Source organism: Myxine glutinosa, chromosome 5 (genome assembly GCF_964187855.1).
Source record: "Myxine glutinosa chromosome 5, kmMyxGlut1.1, whole genome shotgun sequence".
In the NCBI taxonomy this organism is placed as follows: Eukaryota; Metazoa; Chordata; class Myxini; order Myxiniformes; family Myxinidae; genus Myxine; species Myxine glutinosa.
The window spans coordinates 28,353,676-28,375,546 of NC_136265.1; the positions used below are offsets into that span (position 1 = coordinate 28,353,676).

General features: G+C 46.6%; 1 protein-coding gene across 12 annotated transcripts in view; it reads left to right on the forward strand.

Annotated features, from left to right (window-relative positions):
* The window catches only part of LOC137428682 (RB1-inducible coiled-coil protein 1), a 189,496-nt gene that overhangs the window by 78,869 nt on the left and 88,756 nt on the right, over positions 1-21,871 (forward strand). For 11 of the 12 annotated variants that reach the window (XR_013623439.1, XR_013623440.1, XR_013623441.1 and 8 more), the window contains exons 5-7: positions 2,070-2,272; positions 6,030-6,282; positions 19,788-19,958. Coding sequence is in view for 9 of the 12 variants with exons in the window: in XM_078777763.1 (XP_078633889.1) it covers positions 2,070-2,272; positions 6,030-6,282; positions 19,788-19,958 (627 nt within the window). In the remaining 3 variants the exon portion in view is untranslated. Of the gene's footprint in view, positions 1-2,069; positions 2,273-6,029; positions 6,283-7,714; positions 7,782-19,787; positions 19,959-21,871 lie in introns of those variants that run through there. The other variant, XM_078777767.1, reaches the window with a different exon arrangement.

Here is a 21,871-nt window from a genome sequence, read left to right on the forward strand (position 1 = left end):
TCATATTTGGCCCTATCTCCCAATGGTGAAGAATCACTTAAAAAGTTATACTAGCCGGATCCGAATCCGGATCTTCACCAAAATTGAATCCATTCTTCCTTGTCCCATACACAACCTCTCCACCAAGTTTCGTTCGAATCCGTCCACAACGTTTTGAGATATCCTGCTATATCTCATATTTGGCCCTATCTCCCAATGGTGAAGAATCACTTAAAAAGTTATACTAGCCGGATCCGAATCCGGATCTTCACCAAAATTGAATCCATTCTTCCTTGTCCCATACACAACCTCTCCACCAAGTTTCGTTCGAATCCATCCACAACATTTTGAGATATCCTGCTATATCTCATATTTGGCCCTATCTCCCAATGGTGAAGAATCACTTAAAAAGTTATACTAGCCGGATCCGAATCCGGATCTTCACCAAAATTGAATCCATTCTTCCTTGTCCCATACACAACCTCTCCACCAAGTTTCGTTCGAATCCATCCACAACATTTTGAGATATCCTGCTATATCTCATATTTGGCCCTATCTCCCAATGGTGAAGAATCGCTTAAAAAGTTATACTAGCCGGATCCGAATCCGTATCTTCACCAAAATTGAATCCATTCTTCCTTGTCCCATACACAACCTCTCCACCAAGTTTCGTTCGAATCCATCCACAACATTTTGAGATATCCTGCTATATCTCATATTTGGCCCCATCTCCCAATGGTGAAGAATCACTTAAAAAGTTATACTAGCCGGATCGGAATCCGTATCTTCACCAAAATTGAATCGATTCTTCCTTGTCCCGTACACAACCTCTGCACCACGTTTCGTCCGAATGCGTCCACAACATTTTGAGATATCCTGTTATATCTCATATTTGGCCCCATCTCCCAATGGTGAAGAATCACTTAAAAAGTTATACTAGCCGGATCGGAATCCGAATGTTCACCAAAATTGAATGGATTCTTCCTTGTCCCATACGCAAACTCTCCACCAAGTTTTGTCCGAATCCGTCCACAACTTTTTGAGATATCCTGCTCTATCTCATTTTTGGCCCTGTCTCCCAATGGTGAAGAATCACTTACAAAGTTATACTAGCCGGATCGGAATCCGGATCTTCACCAAAATTGAATCGATTCTTCCTTGTCCCATACACAACCTCTGCACCACGTTTCGTCCGAATGCGTCCACAACATTTTGAGATATCCTGTTATATCTCATATTTGGCCCCATCTCCCAATGGTGAAGAATCACTTAAAAAGTTATACTAGCCGGATCGGAATCCGGATCTTCACCAAAATTGAATGGATTCTTCCTTGTCCCATACGCAAACTCTCCACCAAGTTTTGTCCGAATCCGTCCACAACTTTTTGAGATATCCTGCTCTATCTCATTTTTGGCCCTGTCTCCCAATGGTGAAGAATCACTTACAAAGTTATACTAGCCGGATCGGAATCCGGATCTTCACCAAAATTGAATGGATTCGTCCTTGTCCCATACGCAAGCTCTCCACCAAGTTTTGTCCGAATCCGTCCACAACGTTTTGAGATATCTTGTTCACAGACAGACAGACAGGGGTGAAAATATAACCTCCATGACCCTTGGTGGCGGAGGTTACGATTTTTCTATCACTCCATCAGACCGCATTAAATTATTTTTCAATCGCATTACATTTCTTTATGAATGATGTTGCGAGTATTATAAGCAAAACCTGCAGATGCAAACACCTCTCACCTTGAGTCCTGATGCTGCACAACAGCTCTGAGATCCAAATGAACCTATCATTGAACAACACTGGTGAGAGATCGAAAGGCACCATGTGTCATAGCCCAGAGCATGTCATGTGACCTTAAGTATACACACTTTGGTGCAGGAGGCCATTTGGCCCATCATGCCTGCACTGTACCAACCCCAGTATCCATCACCCATCGACATACAAGCTCTGCCAATATCCCCGTACCCATATATATCTCCAATGCATCCAGGTACATAGCTGTTTGCAATTTAAACCAATCCACACCCTCCGCTGCCACTACCTTTCCCCCTCCCTCTCCCTCAACTCCACCATCCCCCAGGAGCTGCAGGAGGCCGGAGCGGAGTTCGCGGATACCTGTGAAACGCTCGTTTTGGAGCAGCACTTGATGCAGCAGGGTTGGGCTGCCATGGTGGCGAACCTGGAGGATTGTGCAAGAGCACAGACAGAGCACCTTCAGGCCTTCACCCGCACCCTCGCGGCCTTTCGGCAGCAACAGCCTCCACCCGAGAACACACTTACTGAGTGGGTGATCCTTCTTTTACCTGTTCTGATATAAACCTCACCATAGGTGTTTGAGTTTCCCTCCATAACCAAGGATGCTCTTAAAGAGAAGTTGGTTAAAAAAAAATTAAACATTTTAATCCAGGTGGCTGAGAAGGCCATACCAAACTGTTGCCCTTTCTTCCCATCACCGACTAAAGTTAGTCCTCGCTTTACCTGGAAAGTGCGATGTAAAGTGAATGATAGGGGTTACTTTTCTGGGGAGTGCTTTGGTCAATAATTATTTCAGCGCAAAATATATAAATATTTAAATAATAAAGTACTGGTACTTAAAATACAAATAAATAAATAATTTCGATATTCCAACACTCGCCAAAGTTAAGAGAATCCTCCCCGTATTTTCCATCACTCCACTTCTCACACGAGTTATTTTAGCAGCACTCGGACGTGGAACATTTTGTGCACTCTCTCTGTCTCTGTCTTTCTTTCCCTTTATCTCTCTCTCTCTCTCTCTCTCTCTCTCTCTCTTTCTCTCTCTCTCTCTCTTTCTCTCTTTCTCTCTTCTCTCTCTCTCTTTCTCTCTTCTCTCTCTCTCTTTCTCTCTTTCTCTCTTTCTCTTTCTTTCTCTCTCTCTTCTCTCTCTCTCTCTCTCTCTCTCTCTCTCTCTCTTTCTCTCTTTCTCTCTTTCTCTCTTTCTCTCTTTCTCTCTCTCTCTCTCTCCATTTTTTTTTCATATAATGCCTAACGCTCGCAATGGAGCTGCCACACACACACGGACATCTTGATGAGACAAACACTTAACCTTTCCTCCTGGATGTTTTGTCTTTTCTTGAATCATTCCAAACGTATTTGAGATAATTGCTAAATCTCGTCGGCAAGGCCCAAATCCTGTAGTCTAGAACTTAATTTTGCCATCCATTTAAAACCTGTTTTTGTACGTGCAGCAGGAAATGGGGTTGTGTGTGTGTGTGTGTGTGTGTGTGTGTGTGTGTGTGTGTGTGTGTGTGTGTGTGTGTGTGTGTGTGTGTGTGTGTGTGTGTGTGTGTGTGTGTGTGTGTGTGTGTGTGTGTGTGTGTGTGTGTGTGTGTGTGTGTGTGTGTGTGTGTGTGTGTGTGTGTGTGTGTGTACATACGCGCTTGTAAATGTTTGTACGCGTTTGTTGTTGTTTGTGTTGTTATCTTCATATGCGGGTTTCTGGAACGGAGTCCTCCCAGGTCCCGAATTACCACCTCCATTTCAGTAAGGTCTTGTTGTCAGATTTTTGTTCTGAGGGCTCTTCTCAGGATCGTCACCGAACCCCAGACAGCCGCTAACTGTAGTTAGTTTGTCGTAATATTCCCGGGGATGGTTTATAAGATCTTCGTGAGGTTCTTCTTCATCATTCCCATTGCTCCGATAATCACGGGCACAATGTCGGTGCTCTCCACATTCCAGGATCTCATTTGGTCATTTTCTTGATTTCTGTGTTGTTTAGGCCAAAACAGCATGGACCTGAAACCTCAATTAGCGATGCCTTATTCATTTTTTGTACATAAGTACGATATCTGGTCGCAGTGCTCTGTTTTATATGGATCATCAGGTGTTCGTGTGCTCGCGTGTGTATGTACGCACATTGGCTCGCCATGCACATGTGCTCATTGTTTTTTTTGTTTTTTTTGTTTGTTTTTTGTATACTGAATCGAGGCTCATGAAAGAGCTAACATTTATTTCACAAACAATCAACCAGACAAACAAAATATATAAAAAGAGGGAGCGGAAGACAAGATGGGGAGAGAAGGGGAAGCACACAAACATAACATTTGAGAGCAGGGAGATGTGTGGGAGGGAGTGGGCTTGGGGGGAGGAGGCGTGGGAAGGGGGGTGGGAGAAGTATAAAACGCATGACACCAAGGACTTCCAGGAAAGAAGTTGGTATTTCATAAAAGTGGATTTGGGGTGAAATTAGCGGGGGTAGGAAAGATCAAGGTTTTGGATGGGGGAAGATAAGAGATGGTGGTGAACAGCTGTTTTAAAGACCAGTCGGTCTTTTTGGAGAGACATCGTAAGAGTGTGAGATTTGTCAGGATTGAAAGACATGTTCCACTTGTTTGCCCAGTCTGTGATTTTGTCCAGGTCTGCAGAGAGTGAGGAGGCTGCAGACTGCCGATCTGAGGGATGAGAAATGGAGCGACAGAGAGTAGAGTCATCAGCAAAGAGATAGAGAGGATTTTCAAGAGAGTCAGAGAGATCGTTGATGAAGACCAGAAAAAGTACAGGGCCCAGAACACTGCCTTGGGGAACTCCAGCCTGAACAGGAAGAGGAGATGACAGAAACCCATTCAGGGCCACACGTTGACTACGACTAGAGAGGAAGTCCGCCAGCCATGCGTGGAGATTTCCATGGATACCAAAGGAGGAGAGTTTGGTGAGCAGAGCGGGGTACCAGACCGTATCGAAGGCACGTGATATGTCAAGGGAGACTGCTCTAATTTCCTGTTTGGCATTGAGGACCTCCATCCATTGTTGAGACAGCAGCAGCAGCATGTCCAGAGTAGAGTGACCAGGTCGGAAACCAAATTGATGATCAGAGATCAAGCCTTTGGAGAAGAGGAAAGATTTCATATCTGAAGCAATGATGGATTCCATGACTTTGCTGATAATTGGGAGAAGGCTGATTGGTCTGTAGTTGCTGGGATCTGTTTTTGCACCTTTTTTGTGCAAAGCGGTGATGTTACATGCTTTAATATACATCGCTCATTCCCAGCCGTACCATGATCGATATACTTTACCCCAAGGAGGCTCTGCATGTTTAATGCTCATTCTTGTTTTCAACAGCACATAAGGTGCGACATGGAAGTGCTGATAACCTGCTGCCCGAGTGCCCATAGCTCCTCAAACGTGTAAATTCTAATTTCCTATCCCACAGTCTGTTCGAATCATCTCTCCTTATGTCGTCCCTGCTCACTGCTCTGAATGATATTGGTTCACGAGTTATCAAACAGAGTGACCACTATATTCGTCATGGGTGTGTGTCTGTGTGTCTGTCTGTCCGCAGCATAACTACCCGATGATATCATCCGATCTTGATGAAACTTGGGTGGGAGGTTGATATCATGATCTCGTTGTGTCCTGCCTTGAGTGGGCGTATTGCGCCCATTGTGGGCGGAGCCACGCCCAAAAAAGATGTCTTTTTAGGGGGTAATCGAGTTCAAGCTGCATCTTCTCCGAGGGAGTTGGTGGAATCTGACAGGGGTTTCAGTATTTGGTTAGGCCAATGTCATGTGTCTAGCCCCACGGAGCTCGATTTTTCATTTTCGCCCTAAGGTCAAGGTCACAAGGTCACAAAATTTAGAAAAGTCGATTTTTGATGGTTTTATTACATTGTTCGCTTCCTGATAGGGTGAAATGTCGTACATGATCTTATATTATCACACATCATGAAATACAAGTTTTCCCACAAATTTCAGAATCCTCGACCTTTGACCTTTGAAGGTCGCAAAGGTCAAAGTTTCAAAGTTGTTGGAATCGAACCGAATTTTCGGTATTGTGTAGCCAACTAACCTCATAACTGATTATACATTATTTTCTATCTCATTTCAAGGTCAGTAACCTTCGTTTTGACATTTCCGGGCCTGGCCTGTCCGGGCCTGTTTCGGTTATAGTCCGTCCTTTGTCATTGAATACCGCTCGCTCGTGAACCATCGTTGTCTCCTGACTTGTTATGTTTGCATCATTTCCTTTCGGCATGTACAGACTTGCAGCACATCCTTCTGTCCTCCGTTTCTCTCTTCCCTCCCAGTCTCGTGGAAGCAGCGTCCCTCATGGCAAACATCCCACTGCTTCCTTGTCTCATCCACCCACCCACAACTGTGTCGTTGCACATCTGCCAGCCAGAAGATAGCAAAGCAAGGTTGGAATCGGAGCCGTGCGAATCAAAACCACCACATGTGGTTCATGGCTCCAATGAGAGTTTGCTGGATTGGGTGAACATGCAGTGTCGACCTGATGATTTGCAGAGCCTGTCACGGAAATGCTTGGACTCTCTCGCAAGGGTGAGATGGTGTTTGTGTCTTTGTTTTATTTTTTAAATTCAAGTTACTTATGTCATTATCCCACGCGCACGAAGCAAAAAATGAAGTTAAGCAATTGGTTCACTTTGTCTGTCAGAAAACAAACGAAAATCACTTATTTATTTCCTTTCTCATCTGGGAAATAACTCAGGCACCTTTTGAGCTCGGAAGCTGAGATTTGGATATGGCAGTGACAAAGTGATTTGGCTATAAAGGGTACTTTTGATTTATTGCTTAACCCATTAATCGATTGATTATTTAATTTCTCTATTGATTAATTAATTTTCAAAAAAGTTACACATTCGGACGAAACAGTGGTGGTTTGGGTATGCTTATTAGCCAATTGATTAAGAAATTCCATCTGCACGGGTGGATCATCGCATGGCAGCATCGCCGGCCGCCGAAGGCTCCCCGGCAATGTCGCGCGCTCGAAGCGATGTTATTTATTTATTTGGCATGGGGGCGGATGTACTTTGAATGTTTCTCTACTTGTTTTTTTGTTTTGTTTTTCTCTCTCCTTCCTACATTCCCAATTTCCAACCTGTGTCTCAGAGCCGGCTGCGACTTTCGGAATGAAATTTCACGTCAATAATGTGAATAGAAAGTTTGTGGGTTTGACACTTTTTTTTTGACCTTGGCATAATGTTTAAGGTATAATAATTAGACATTTTAACGTTTTTCACAAAAAGTCGAGTATTGTTCATCCGATCAGAACTAAAATGCCTTTTGAGATAGCCTAGATCAAGGTAGATTTATGGTTAATTTCCATCATACCCCTCTGACTTAAAGGTCAAGGTCAAATGGCGGTCTGAAAAAATAACGTGTCTTTTTTGTCATCGCTCAATTTTGCCAACGTGGAATCTCAACAACCGCTTGGCCTTCCAGGATGTTCTTGCATTATAATAGTGCACCTGTGCTGAAGTTGTGCACCTGATATTTGTTTCGTGTCCTTTACCTACCTTTTTTGGATTGTGACCTAATTAACAGAAACACCTTTTTGATCATAACTTGAATAATTTTCCTCTAATTTTCATGTTGCATTTTATGGATAGATTGTAGATGGGGACACATTTTCTTAATCTCTAAATGTTGAAGGTCAAGGTCATATGGTGAACGCTTACCCTTGACCGATCTCTTTGTGATCTCAGATATCTAGTTTCATGGTGATGCGGCTAATAATTAATTGGTTGCTTTTAATTGAAGTTTTTAAAATCCCTTTAATCCATTGTTGCCTGTGACATGTCACAGGTCTATAAGAGCTTTGCGTTGCTGTTGCTGTTATTGTTGTTTTTGGGGTTATCATTGGGGTCTATTTTTGAAATATGCACCCATTGGTCGGACAGCTGCCGGACCACACCCACATATATTGCTTGACTCCACCCACCATAGCATCGAGACGGAATGATGCAGCCGCCATCTTGGTTTTCTGGAAGACCTAACACATTAGGTCTGTCGGCTTCTGCTGATTTTACACTGCCCGGGTTTGTTGCATTGGATTTCCATTGGCTTTGTTTTGAACGAATGTTGTTGACAATGATGGACCCTGAAACATTTAATCGTATGCCGAATAATAGTAAGGTTTATTCAAGCCCGTCAGAACGCAGGGTATGTGAGAACGCACGGTAATCAAGCGTTACTTTATGTAATAAGTGTTACATTACGCAAATTACTAACTAAAGAGGGTTGACATTTTTTAACAGCCCCTTATTTGGGTTAAGCTAGGGTTGCCGTATTTGATTTTCAACAAAAGAGGAGACTGAGGGAAAAAAAACTATATATATATATATATATATGTATATATATATATATATATATATATATATATATATATATATATGTATATATATATATATGTATATAGATATATATATATATAGATATACTGTATATATATATTGTTGCGGTTTTGAGAACCCACACTCGTAAATAAATATCACAACATTAAAAGTTAAAGGTAGCACCCCATAGATAGGCCACAAGCAACACATAGGTCACCAGAGGACTTCAGTTATTCCTTAGTTTGTGTTTAGATAAGGCCATTTTCCAATAGTTGAATCTGCGTTGTGTCAATCAAATAAGAATAGGCCCCTTGTGTTCATTCCGTCCATTTTGCCAGCCTCCCTCCAAGCGACGCCATTAAGCGCGCTCCCCAGTCTGTGCCCCATGGCCCTTCCCAATTTGTTACGCGCCTTTGTTAGCAGCGTTCGCTGCCCTTGAGCGTGAGCTCGCTAAACGCCGCCATAAGCCACGAGGTGAGGCCTGAGAAAGGGGGCGGAGCGCCAGGAAGAAGGTGTGGCCACGTCAACCCACCATCAGTGCGTGGCCAGTAAGCGATGCCCAGCCAACCAGGGCTGAGGTAGGATCGCCTGATAGGCGTGGTTTTTGGGCTCGCGTAGCGATCGCTGCTTGACTTATAAAAGCGCGAACGCAAAGCCCTTTCACAGGACTTATGGGAGAGAGCGCATTGAGAAGAACTTAGCAGAGGACTCTTGTTGGAAGCGCGCTTGGTAATAAAATAACTCGTGGTTATATGCGCTTTGCGAAAGGACTTGCTCGCTGGTGCGGATTTGAGAAGGCTTATTGGGAGAGCGCACATTTCACCGGACTGCAAGGAAGCGCACTGATGAGAGAACTGTCCAGGACTACTGTGATTAAAGAGGGCTCGCTGGCGTTGGGAGTTAAAGGCAGGACTTTGGAGAGGGGGCGTTTGGCACGAGTGTGCATGTATTACATACGCCGCTAGGACACCAGCCTTCCCCCCGTTATATAATTGTCCGTTCGCGTTCCACTACACGCGAAGCTGCCTGCGGGTTTCGTCCGTTGGACCGGAGCCTGAACCGGAGCCTGGACGCGTTGGTGACCATCAACCATCTACAATCCCCGTGTGAGTGTGTATGTGAGACGGGCCCGTTTGTCCTGGGGTATTAAGAATAAGATTTGGGGCCGTTTGATAAGATTGTCTTCCGCTCCCTCTTTTTATATATTTTGTTTGTCTGGTTGATTTGTTTGTGAAGTAAATGTCAGCTCTTTCACGAGCCTCGATTCAGTATACAAAAAACAAAAAACAAACAAAAAAAGACTGTTTAAGGCTGCCCTGTGTGCTTCTTCTTCCTCTTACTATCCTGTACATTTCTTACGTTTCCTCTTCTTTCTTTGTACATAATTAATAAACCAATATGTTCTTCCTATTTTCTGGGTTTCCTCTCCATCCGATCGCATCCGTCTTTTCTCTCATTGGGTAAACGTGGCACGATCGAAACTGCCATAATCGGGTTTAGTCCTTGTTAACGGCCCGAATCGCAGCTCGCTTCGCTCGACGTGTCCACTAACGCTGTGGTTCGGGTGGGAGTTATTTCCCTGCTTCATGGTCAGTGTTAGTAATTAGGTATTAGGACTAAGTTGACCAATAACCCTACCTAATACCGACCGGAAGGAGCATATAACCTCCAGGACTCGCGTCGGCCAGAGAAAAGGACAAGGGGATTAACCCCCCCCCCCCCCTTGATAAGGGGAGAGCCGACGTCGGAGATCCGCAACAATATATATATATTTATATATATATATATTTATATATATATATATATATATATATATACAGTAGTGACCCCTAATTCCGAACGCCCCTCATCTCGAACTACTCTAATTCCGAACCGTAAATTCGAGAAAATTTAGTCCCTAATTCCGAATGTATTTCTATAACCGAACCGCCAACATAGCGTTAGTGTCGTTCATATTTCCATTGTTGAAAAGTGGCACCCTAATAAAGCAGTGGTTAACAGGAGCATTAACTTGTTCAGTGACAATGTGATTGACCACTTCAGAAAAATTAAGAAAAGTCGCCAACACCAGGCAACTTTGGAGAGGTGGTTCTCTAAAGAAAGCAAGCCTAGTGAGCCCCAACCCTCTACAAGTGGTGTTGAGACAAAGAGAGCAAACACCAGAAGCACAGTCATCTGATGTTAGCTTGGAAGGTGCCTCACCTTCCAAGCAATAAAACCCTCTCCCTCCTTCCTCCTCTCCAGCTTCCACATGCACCATCAGCACAATCCACTAAGGTAAATGCAGTTATTTTCATGTTAGTACATTTATTTCTTGTTTTTATTATTATTATTATTTGATATTTAAGGCATTTACTCATCTTATTTTACCTTGAATCATGTGTATTTGCAGTTAACAGTGTCTTAATAATGGGTTTTTGGGGGTCCAGGAACGGATTAATTCACTTTCCATTATTTCTTATGAGGAAAATAGTTTCTAATTCCGAACTTTTCCCAATCCGAACTGCCGCTGGAACGAATTAAATTCGGATTTAGAGGTCCCACTGTATATATATTTATATATATATATATTTATATATATATATATTTATATTTATATATATATATATTTATATATATATATATATATATATTCATATATATATATATTTATATATATATATTTATATATATATTTTTATATATTTTTATATATATATATATATTTATATATATATATACATTTATATTTATATTTATATATATATATATATATATATATATATATATATATATATTGTTGCGGTTTTGAGATTGTAAATATGACATCATTAAAGGTTAAAGGTTTGCCCCCCATAGTTAGTCCACAAGCAACACGTAGGCCCACTTAGAGTATTAGTTATGTCATAGTATGTGTAAGAGTAGGCCATTTCCCTAGTAATATCTGTGTTGTGTGAAGAAATGAGCTTAGGTCCTTTTCATTTTGCGGCCACCCTTCATTTTCATCTATGGGCAAACTCGATCCCGTGCCCCATTTGGCATCCCTCAAGTTTGTTATGCTTTGGCTGCCAGCAGCGTTCGCTGCCCTTGGTTTTGCTCGAAACTAGTCGGGTACCACGAGGTAGCCCTAAGAAGAGGGAGGAGCGCGAGGGTCGAGGTGTGGCCGCGTCAAGCAGCGCGTCAGAGGCGGTGACGGTAAGAGCCATCAGCCAACCAGGGCTCAGAGGGCATGGCGTGATGGGGCGTGGCAAAACGCGTCTAGTAAGTTCCAGAGGGTTCCAAGGGCGTGGCAATAACACCCTTGGCGTGAGGCCCCCACCTCAGTTATGAGAAAGGAGAGGCAGGTACTCGAGTTGGAAGAGAACTGTATTGAGAGGGCTGAAGCCAAGCACTGGTTGGAGGACTCAGAGGACCGGCGTGCACACGACAGTGTCGAGAGCCCTTAATTGATTGAGAAGCGCATTGTTCGCGTTTATTGAACTATTCGCTTATTACGTACACGGCTGCAGCCGCAAGTGTAACCGCCAAAGCCAGCCCTACCGTTCGCCCTGTAATAATCCCGTGCGCACCGACGATACGCGGAGAGCTCCTGGCCGTCTGATTCATCTTATTCGCGGTGCGAGTTGGGGACCGGAGAGCGAGCTGCCTGGACGCCATCCCTGGACGTGCTGACCTGGTCAACTGCAAACCCCGTGTGAGTGTGTCTGAGTGTGAACAGGCCCGTTTGTCTTGGGATAAGTTAAGACTGTACTTAAGGACTGCACTGTGTCTTCTTCTGCTGAACCATTGTACATTGTGTAAGTAAATTATTTTCTTCCTTTCTTCCAAATCCGACCGTTTCTGTGAATTCCATCATTGGGTAAGCGTGGCACGATTAAGAACTGCTTGGATCGGGTTTAGTCATTGATAACGGCTCGGGTCACGGGTTCGCTACCGCTCGGCGTATCCACCAACACCCGTGATTCGGGCGGGGCTTATTTCCTCGTTTCTGGGCGGCGCGAGTACTTAGGTATTAGTGATTAGTTCTACGACCCTACTTCGCGCTGTCCGGGAGGGACGTCATAGGTCCCGGGTCCCGTCGGCTAGTCAGACGAGGGGACGAATCCCCCCTTGGTAAGGGGAAAAGGCCGGCGCAGAGATCCGCAACAATTGGTGTCAGGAGTGGGATTTGGAACTTGGGACAAAATTGTTGTAGACCAAATTTTGGACACCAATTGTGCATATTGGCCGCAACAATTGGTGTCGGGGAGTGGGATTTGACCCGAGGTGCGCTTAACGCACTCAAAATTACGAGCGGACGAAATTTAATTAAAAACCTAATTGTATTTGTGCCATGGATAACCAAGACGGTCGGATGCCGGTGGGGGTAAATGAGGAGGATGAGGAGGTAGAATCAACCCAGGAAGAGGCAATTGATAAGGGTGCGGCAGCTGGCAAAGACAATGGCGGCACCTCGCACGTGGCGACGAGGGCCGCGCCCGCTGTACCAACGTTTGAAGACATGCAGTTATTAATGGCTCTATTTAAGAAGGAAATGAAAAAAATGGGGGATCAGTTGGTTAATCGAATGGATGCCCAAAGTGATAAATACACCCGGGAAATAAAAGAGGCAGGGAAGGACTTAAGACGCAAGTTGAGCGGGAAAGTCGCATTGGTACGCGACGAGGTAACGCGGTGTGAGGAATGCGTGGAAAGCGAGCCTGAGCGAGGCGCAGTTAAAATGACTGGGGTAGAAATCACGACACGGGGTATGGAAAAGCCGACGGCCGCCGAATTGGAAAATTTTATTTTATGTGCGCCAGCGGTCGTCGAGCTTAATAAAGAAAAAGAAATTATAATTGAAATTGGGGTTGAAGAGACGGCAGAGTTAGTGCATGAATCGGAGATTGAGATGGAATGTACTCAAAGTCCATGTTCGCATTGTGATGTCATGCTGCCTAACCCCAATGAAAGTTTGCAGGTGCGGTTGCAGGAGAAGAGAATCCCGAAGGTGAGTAGGAGCGTGTATGGCGCGAAAATGTTTGGTGCGAAAATGTTTGGCGCGAAAATATTTTTCGCGCGCTTGGGATCGCGACGTCACCCGGGTGCTCGTGGAAGGTCCGTGGTGCGCTGTGTGAAGGTGAATGGCGCGCGTGTGCGAACGGCGCCGGAGTGTATGTGGGAAGAGTGTGAAACAGAGTGTGGAACGGAGTGTGCGATGGCTGAAGAGAGTGTGCGGGAGTGCACACCAGAGCGCGTGATTGGGTGTGTGCAGGAGTGCACACCCGTGGTTGTTACGGAGTACGTAACGGGAGAGTGTACGCAAGGGTGTGCGATGGCCAAGTGTGTGACGGATTGTGAAACGCAGGAGTGTGTGATAATGGAGTGTGCGAGCGGCGTGAGTGCGCCTGGGTGGTGTGCACGAGAGCGTGCGGTGATGGAATGCAGGGGGTGTATGGGAGGCGCTGGAGCGACTCGGTGTGAGAATGCGAATCGGGCATCGACACGCGGACCGGGGGAGCGTTTAACGCGACGAATAGCCAACGCGAGCCCTCGGTGCGCGGGGTGCTTTGTGTGCTGCGGGGGCCGGCGGGGATCGTTGCCGGAGCGCCGTGCACGATTCGTGCCGGGCCCCGCCCTGTATGGTCGGTGCCGCGCCTTCGCAGGAAAGGCGACCGGCACGGTTCAAGGGGGGGTAGGAGAGGTCGGACCTTCACCCCCTGGCGGGCACGGTGCTCCGACCGGGGGAGGTGGGGCCATCGTGCCGGAGACCGAAAGGCTCCGCGCAGAGATGGCGCCTGGAACCTCGGCCCAAGTATGCCTCCTCCCCAGAATCGAAAATGCCGGACGGACCCAACCAACAGGAGACCAACCACCCGCATGCATTGCTCGGCTTTTCGAAGCCGAGCGGTGACGAGAATGTATTGCCGCACGGAGAGGCTCGAGTGGAGTGGACGAATAGCAGTAGTAATGGCGAATGGTAGCTTTACCATTCATTCTAGTGGGGCACATGAGCTCCAGATTATGGGGATGGCAGTGAAAGCTAGCCGAGGGCGGGCTAGGATATTGATAGGGATTTAGAAAGATGACCATCGGGACAAGATTTAAGTAGTGACATTTGTACCGGTAGAGGGGACGTAGAGAGATTATATGGATGCTAATGATGAGGGGAGTGCCCAGTGTAAGGGAAGACGGGAAAGCACTAGTATTAGAGGGAAGTAGTTAGTTAGATGATGTTGTGTGTATGAGCTTGAGATTGAGAATCTTTGTGATGAGCTTGAGCAAATGAGGAATTGAATGGGAATCTTTGTGGTGAGCGTGAGCAAATGAGGAATTGGTCGGGGATAACCAGTGGTGATGTATGAGTGGTGTATTGAGGACGAATGGAGTTGTGTTGTGTGAATGGACTTGCATGGTGTGCAAATGGAGAATATTTGGTGTGGAATGCTTGGTGGGAGTAAGTGGTGTGGAATGAGTGGTGTGGAGTGCATGGTGCGAAGGAGTGGATGGGGGAAGATGGACCCCTTCACGAATACCCGGGGAGGGTAGTTTAAAGTCAGGTAGAGGGTTTAGGTAAATTGTTGGATATTGACACCTGTGGTGCAGGTAGTAGCAAGGTATTGCTTGGATGGGTGCATGAGTCTGGAAATGGCTGGGCGTGTGGGCCTGTTGGTGAGTATAGTTATTGGGGCACTCCGCTACTGGTAGTCTGTCGGCCAGGTGAGGCCGCAGGTAGGCTCTGGGAGCCAGGTAGAGTCAGAGTAGTGTTCAGTGGGGCCCGAGGATTCTAGGAGAGGACCCGGGTAGCCCAATGCCAGAGAGGGCATCAGAGGGGTGAGAGAGCCAGGAGGGGCCTTCCCCGATTTAGGGTAGTTGTAAGGAGCATGGTAAGCTCAGGTGGCGACTTCAGTGGCGGAGGTGCGCAGGTAGGTAGACCTGCTGGTGGAGCCACACGACCCAGCCCCGAAATTGTGCGAAGGCACAGTATTGAAAAAATGGGGAGTGAGACCCAAATTTGGAGGGCACCACAGGGTGGGTCAATGGGAATTGGTTTTTAGAACCGCATAGTTTAACGATGGCCAATTGAATTGGCAGGGCAAGACCCCGGGTGGTTTCAGAGTTAATGTTATTAGAGTATAGTTAGGATGAGAATCTCTTCGCACCATCCACATCCACTCACCAAGGAGACGGAACTCCACACTGGATTTTGCAAATGTTTGGAAGGTAAAGACGCATCATGACGTGAGAGTGACATTGTGTGATATTCCATCTCTTCCTTCTTGGGAGGGATTGGATGACGAATTTGGCATAGAGGGGGATATGGGAGACAAAACGTAGTGACGGATTTGTAAAATTGTAAATACAGGGAAGGGCAAGGGTAGTTTAGGCTGACATGGGGGGTTACGAACGGCTAGGGATGGGCTTTCTCTGCTCACTCTCCCGCGCCCCTCATGTTGCATTGCCTTGTATTGTGTGTACCCTTGCGCCCTTTCTCCCGCTAACTCTCTGCTTTGTCTTTCCTTCCCACCCATGGACCCATTATTTTTGTTGAGGGGAGTGTGCAGGAACACTGAGCTGTGCGGCTGCACTTTGCCACACCTGTGCCACTGCACTCTGCTACCTCTTGCTGCACCAATACACTCTATGGACCACACGTTCTGTGGCCTGGCACCTTTGCTGGAGCAGACAATTGCTGTAAACGTTACCTTGCCCTGCGGACCACTGTTTTTTTAAGTGGCGTCAAGGTCACGCAGATGGACCATGAGATTGGCCCTGCTAATCAATAAAAACGGACACGGTTGTGCATTTTATTTATTCCGGTGTGTCAGGAAGGAAGATCTCCAAGTTTTATTATGGCACACCGAAGACGAAGCAGGAAGACGCAAGAAGCAGCAGCCCAGCAGCAGCCAAGCAGCAAAAGCTGACATTTATTATTGAAATATGACTGTGCATGTATGATGATTGTGCATTTTTGTGCATTTCTTATTATGGTGTATTGGTGCAGTGCATGCTGTTTCTCTCCTCTCAAAATTTCTTTCCCACAAAAGAACAGGTCCTGGGTTATAGAGATGTAAATAATTAGTTAGTCTTGTAAATAACATGCTCCCCACCGGCTTTATGTTTAGTTTGAGAATTATTTCCGTAATCCGGTTAGCCGTGGGTGTGAGTCTGTTAGTTAGTACACAACGCAGTAGGTGGGACATATCTAGTGTTGTAAAACTGTCGCACACAGGGTGTTAGGTTAAATGTAGAGGGGAGAACCACACTTAAGTGTCACACGGAATTTAAAAAGTAGTCCTGACCCTTGCTCAAAACCAGTCGTTCTCACTTGTGTGGGTTCGGCTCGGGGACGAGCCTGGCGAAGGAGGGGGGCAGTGTTGCGGTTTTGAGATTGTAAATATGACATCATTAAAGGTTAAAGGTTTGCCCCCCATAGTTAGTCCACAAGCAACACGTCGGCCCACTTAGAGTATTAGTTATGTCATAGTATGTGTAAGAGTCGGCCATTTCCCCAGTAATATCTGCGTTGTGTAAAGAAATGAGCTTAGGTCCTTTTCATTTTGCGGCCACCCTTCATTTTCATCTATGGGCAAACTCGATCCCGCGCCCCATTTGGCATCCCTCATGTTTGTTACGCTATGGCTGCCAGCAGCGTTCGCTGCCCTTGGTTTTGCTCGAAACTAGTCGGGTACCACGAGGTAGTCCTAAGAAGAGGGAGGAGCGCGAGGGTCGAGGTGTGGCCGCGTCAAGCAGCGCGTCAGAGGCGGTGACTGTAAGAGCCATCAGCCAACCAGGGCTCAGAGGGCATGGCGTGATAGGGTGTGGCAAGACGCGCCTAGTAAGTTCCAGAGGGTTCCAAGGGCGTGGCAATAAAACCCTTGGCGCGACACCCCCACCTCAGTTATGAGAAGGGAGAGGCAGGTGCTCGAGTTGCAAGAGAACTGTATTGAGAGGGCTGAAGCCAAGCACTGGTTGGAGGACTCAGAGGACCGGCGTGCACACGACAGTGTCGAGAGCCCTTAATTGATTGAGAAGCGCATTGTTCGCGTTTATTGAACTATTCGCTTATTACGTACGCGGCTGCAGCCGCAAGTGTAACCGCCAAAGCCAGCCCTACCGTTCGCCCTGTAATAATCCCGTGCGCACCGACGACACGCGGAGAGCTCCTAGCCGTCTGATTCATCTTCTTCGCGGTGCGAGTTGAGGACCGGAGAGCGTGCTGCCTGGACGCCATCCCTGGACGTGCTGACCTGGTCAACTGCAAACCCCGTGTGAGTGTGTCTGAGTGTGAACGGGCCCGTTTGTCTTGGGATAAGTTAAGACTGTACTTAAGGACTGCACTGTGTCTTCTTCTGCTGAACCATTGTACATTGTGTAAGTAAATTCTGTTCTTCCTTTCTTCCAAATTCGACCGTTTCTGTGAATTCCATCATTGGGTAAGCGTGGCACGATTAAGAACCGCTTGGATCGGGTTTAGTCATTGATAACGGCTCGGGTCACGGGTTCGCTACCGCTCGGCGTATCCACCAACACCCGTGATTCGGGCGGGGCTTATTTCCTCGTTTCTGGGCGGCGCGAGTACTTAGGTATTAGTGATTAGTCTTACGACCCTACTTCGCGCTGTCCGGGAGGGATGTCATAGGTCCCGGGTCCCGTCGGCTAGTCAAAGACAAGGGGACTAATCCCCCCTTGGTAAGGGGAAAAGGCCGGCGCAGAGATCCGCAACAATTGGTGTCAGGAGTGGGATTCGGACCTGCATTGAGGATCTATAAATAAGTAAAAGTGTTGTGGTCTCAAAAATCAGTTCTAATTATTCAAATTTCAATGTTCCTCTTTACATGTAGCGAGTCCTTTGCTTTCACCAGTCCTTCAATTTTACTGATGTATTTGCCACAGAGATGTACCTACCAGCTACATACCATTCACCTTCTCATTTTATCAACCACTTCAAAAACCCGGGAATGTGGTCTTTAGTTCTGTGGCAAATTTACACTTTTGTTTTGGTATTGTAAAGAAGACAATCAAACAAATGTATACGGTATAACACTATAACAGTATGGACTCATAAAAACACGGAGTGAGTGCACCAATTACCCCTCTCACTGTGAGCCGCGAGGTTGGACAGGAAGTGAATGTGTGATGTTCGAACACATCCATTATGACATGACTGAGTAGTACAGACTTGTACCAAACTGAGTGAGCACACCAACTACCTCCCTCACTGTGAGCTGAGGTTGGACAGGAATTGAACATGTGATGTTTGAACACATCCATTACGACATGACGGAGTAGTACACATGTGTAACGGGGCTGTCCTGGTCAAAACATTACATAACCACATTTTGTCACCGTAAGAAAATGTATAATAAGGGTTTTTTTTTTTTTTTTTTTTTTTTTTTTGGTATACAAGATCGAGGCTCGTGAAAGAGCGAACATTAATCACACAGAAAGACAAACCGACACATAAAACATATAACATCGGGAGCGGTAGACAAGATGGGGAGAGAGGGGGAAGGACACAAACACAACATTTGAGAGCAGGGACCGAGAGACATGGAGACATCGAGAGATCTGAGAGAGGGCGAGGGCTTTGGTGGGGGGCATGGGAAGGGGGCGGTGGGAGAGGTATAAAACATATGGACACTGCCAGGTCTTCCAGGAAAGAAGTTGGAATTTCAAACAAGGTGGATCTGGGGTGAATTAGCGGGGGTAGAAAAGATCAAGGTTTTGGATGGGGGAAGATAAGAGATGGTGGTGAACAGCTGTTTTAAAGACCTGGAGGGAGGAGTGGGATTGAAGGGAGTGTGGGAGTTTGTTCCAGAGGCGGGAGAAAAGAGGAATGAAGGAGTGAAGGTGAGCAGAGAGTCGAGATTTTGGCAGTTTAACCATCAGAGGCTTGCTGGCAGATCTTGTGCGACCTGTAGGAATATTTGGGGGACAGAGCACAGAGAGAGCTGGGGGAGCAAGGCCGGAGAGGAGTCGGTAGAAGACAGAAAGACCACCTACCTGCCTGCGGTGAGTGAGTGAAAGGCCCTCAGAGATAGCTTCATCGCGGGAGATTCCAATGATTCTGAAAGCTTTGGTTAACTTTGGTTTAACCGTTTAAATAAGGTAAAAAGTATCCCCAATCTTAAAATGCATTCCTTTGAAAATGGAAAACCCCCCCAAAAATACGCAAAACCTGGGCATTTGTAAATATATATATTTTAATCTGGCCGAACGGACATTTAAGGACCTAATAGGAGGACATGTCTGGGGAAAACTGTACTTATGGTAGCCCTAGTTAAGCAATCCGTGACTGCAATGAATCAGCTCCTTCTGATATAACCGTGGCAAGGTGTGTGTCGAGTTAATTATTTATGAGAAGTGTCGGGTTCATTATTTAATAGCACATTAAATACGTGTTTCCCAATCGCGCTGTTCAGCTTTTAATAGCGCTTTAAATGTGCGTTCCCCAATCGGCTCGTTACCGGATTTTGTCACAGGTTGTGACCACTGTGCGGTCATTCTTGTCAGATTAAAGAAATAACAAATCTGTATGTTTTGTCTGCTTTTCTTGCGACCTGTCTTCTTCCTTCAAATATTTTGCTTTGGAGGACAAAGGCTGTGGTGGTTTGGTTTTTCTTGGCCTGGTCTACTTTGTCAACCAAAATATAAGATAACGATGAAAAAAATGAATGAATTGGTTGATTAGTCAGCCTGCATAATAACTAAGCTTCCTTTGTCATTGCAACCCCTGCCATATTCCAGCTAGATGAGGCTACCGTGAAGACCTTTTTGGCAGATTGCCAGGAGATGCTGATGCAGATGGACAATGTCAGCATGAAGGAGGTCAAGGGACTTGAAGACCGGCTGTATGCTCTAGACCAGCGCCTGGACACTTGTCGTCGTCTGCTCGCTGAGCAAGGAGAGCTCGCTCAGGTTTGGGACAAACTAAAGATTCAATATTGACTTTTTGGCAGTTTAAGGTGTCGTAGCTTAACAAACACGTGGGGTGGCTTGATTGATGTTCCTACCTGAGCATTTCGCTCATGCACGGTGCTGGCATCCCAAGTTCGAATCACATATACTCCATTGTCCTCTCCTGGTTAGGGTAGGAATTTGTAATTTGTTCAAGGTGCCAGCGATGTCTCGCCTACTCTTCACTAAAGACACCGTGGGATCTTAAACGTCTGTCAACTAATGCTGGCAGAAAGGACGCCAGTTTAACATCCATCGGAGGACGGGCACCCACATTGATGAATCGCAGTGGCTGCGAAACATCGGGATGACAGTTTAAAGCTGGGTCGGGAATCAAACCCAAGTTAGACAGCTTAGAGGTTAAGAGTCTGGGAGGTCGGCGGTTCAAACCCCTGCACAGTCATACCAAAGACTTTAAAAATGGTACATGCTGCTTCCTTCGGATAAGAGCACGGACAATCCCCATGTCTGTATCCATGGGGAGGAGGAAATTCCTCATTGAGAAATGCCCCGCTGAATGCGGTGAGAAAGGCGGCACCATTGTTGTGACGTCACTGGTACCCGAGGAAGTGACGGCACTTCCTCCAAGCTCGGCGGCTATGTTTGTCTCATTTTAACAGTCCTGTGTTGTTGTGTCTCATGTGTTTGTCTGTATGTTCATGTGTGAGGCAGCTCCAATACGAGCCTCGTATTATGCAAATAAATTACTGTATTGCAAATTTGCACTTTTTGTGGCCTACCTGGCTTCCGGTCCGGTATGAAGGAATGAAGAGGACGCAGGCGTCACATGCTCGCCGCTTCTTCGACCGGGCCACTGTCAGTTGCTTTCTTTTTTGGTGGTCGTGCGGATTTTTTGGCCATTGAGTCTGCCCTCTGCATAGCCCCGGCTCTGCTCCCTGCTTCGCCTGCCCCGCTCCTTCGCCTGCTCGCTGTTTTCTCGGGCACGCTCTCGTGGGTTGTGACCATCGCAGCGGTTTGGTGGCGGTTTCCCGTCGTGATCTAGATTTGTAGCGGCGGCGGTCGATTGCCGCTGCATTTGCCGCTTTGCCGTGATCAACCTTGGCCTCGTGATCGTCTCTTTGCTCCTGCCTGCCCTCTGCTTGGTCCCGGCTCTGCTCCTGGCTTCACCTACCTGGCTCCTTCGTTTCCTCGGGCCCGCTCTCGTGGGTTGGGACCATTGTTTCACCTCCTCAACCTTGGCCTCGTCTCGTCTCTCCGCTCCTGCCTGGCATGGCTCTGCGGTACTCCGCCGCAAGGCTCCTTCTGCTCAATACCCGCTCCACCCCATCATGCATCTCTGCCATCAAATCAAATGGACTCCTCCGACGACCCAGGTACATTCACCGTGGCTCCGGTCGTAAGTTTGTTTATTTGCAATCAGGTCACTCCATCCCCGTCCTCTGGTCGGCTCAGCGCACTCTCACTCTTCGTCCCAGCGCACCTGGTCACAGCAACGCACACGATCGCACCTCCTGCCTACGAACCCTGGCTAAATCACCTGAATTCATCCCTGCTGTTCAAAACAACATCAAGCTCACCCTGTTCAACACCCGGTCCCTCAACAACAAATGCCTCATCCTGAACGAATACATCCTGGATAACAAACTGGACTTTCTCTGTCTCACCGAAACCTGGCAACAACCTCTGGACTACTACACACTCACCCTCACCACACCCAATGGATATTCCTACGTCAATAAACCACGCTCGGAGGGCCAAGGTGGTGGAATTGCCGTTATCCACCGTCAAGACATCAAGACCAACCTCATCTCCATCTCATCTGCTCCATCATTTGAACACCTGGCTTTTAAACTCTCTGGTCGCACGCAGTCAGTCATGGCTGTCGTCTACCGCCCTCCCAAACCACACCCATC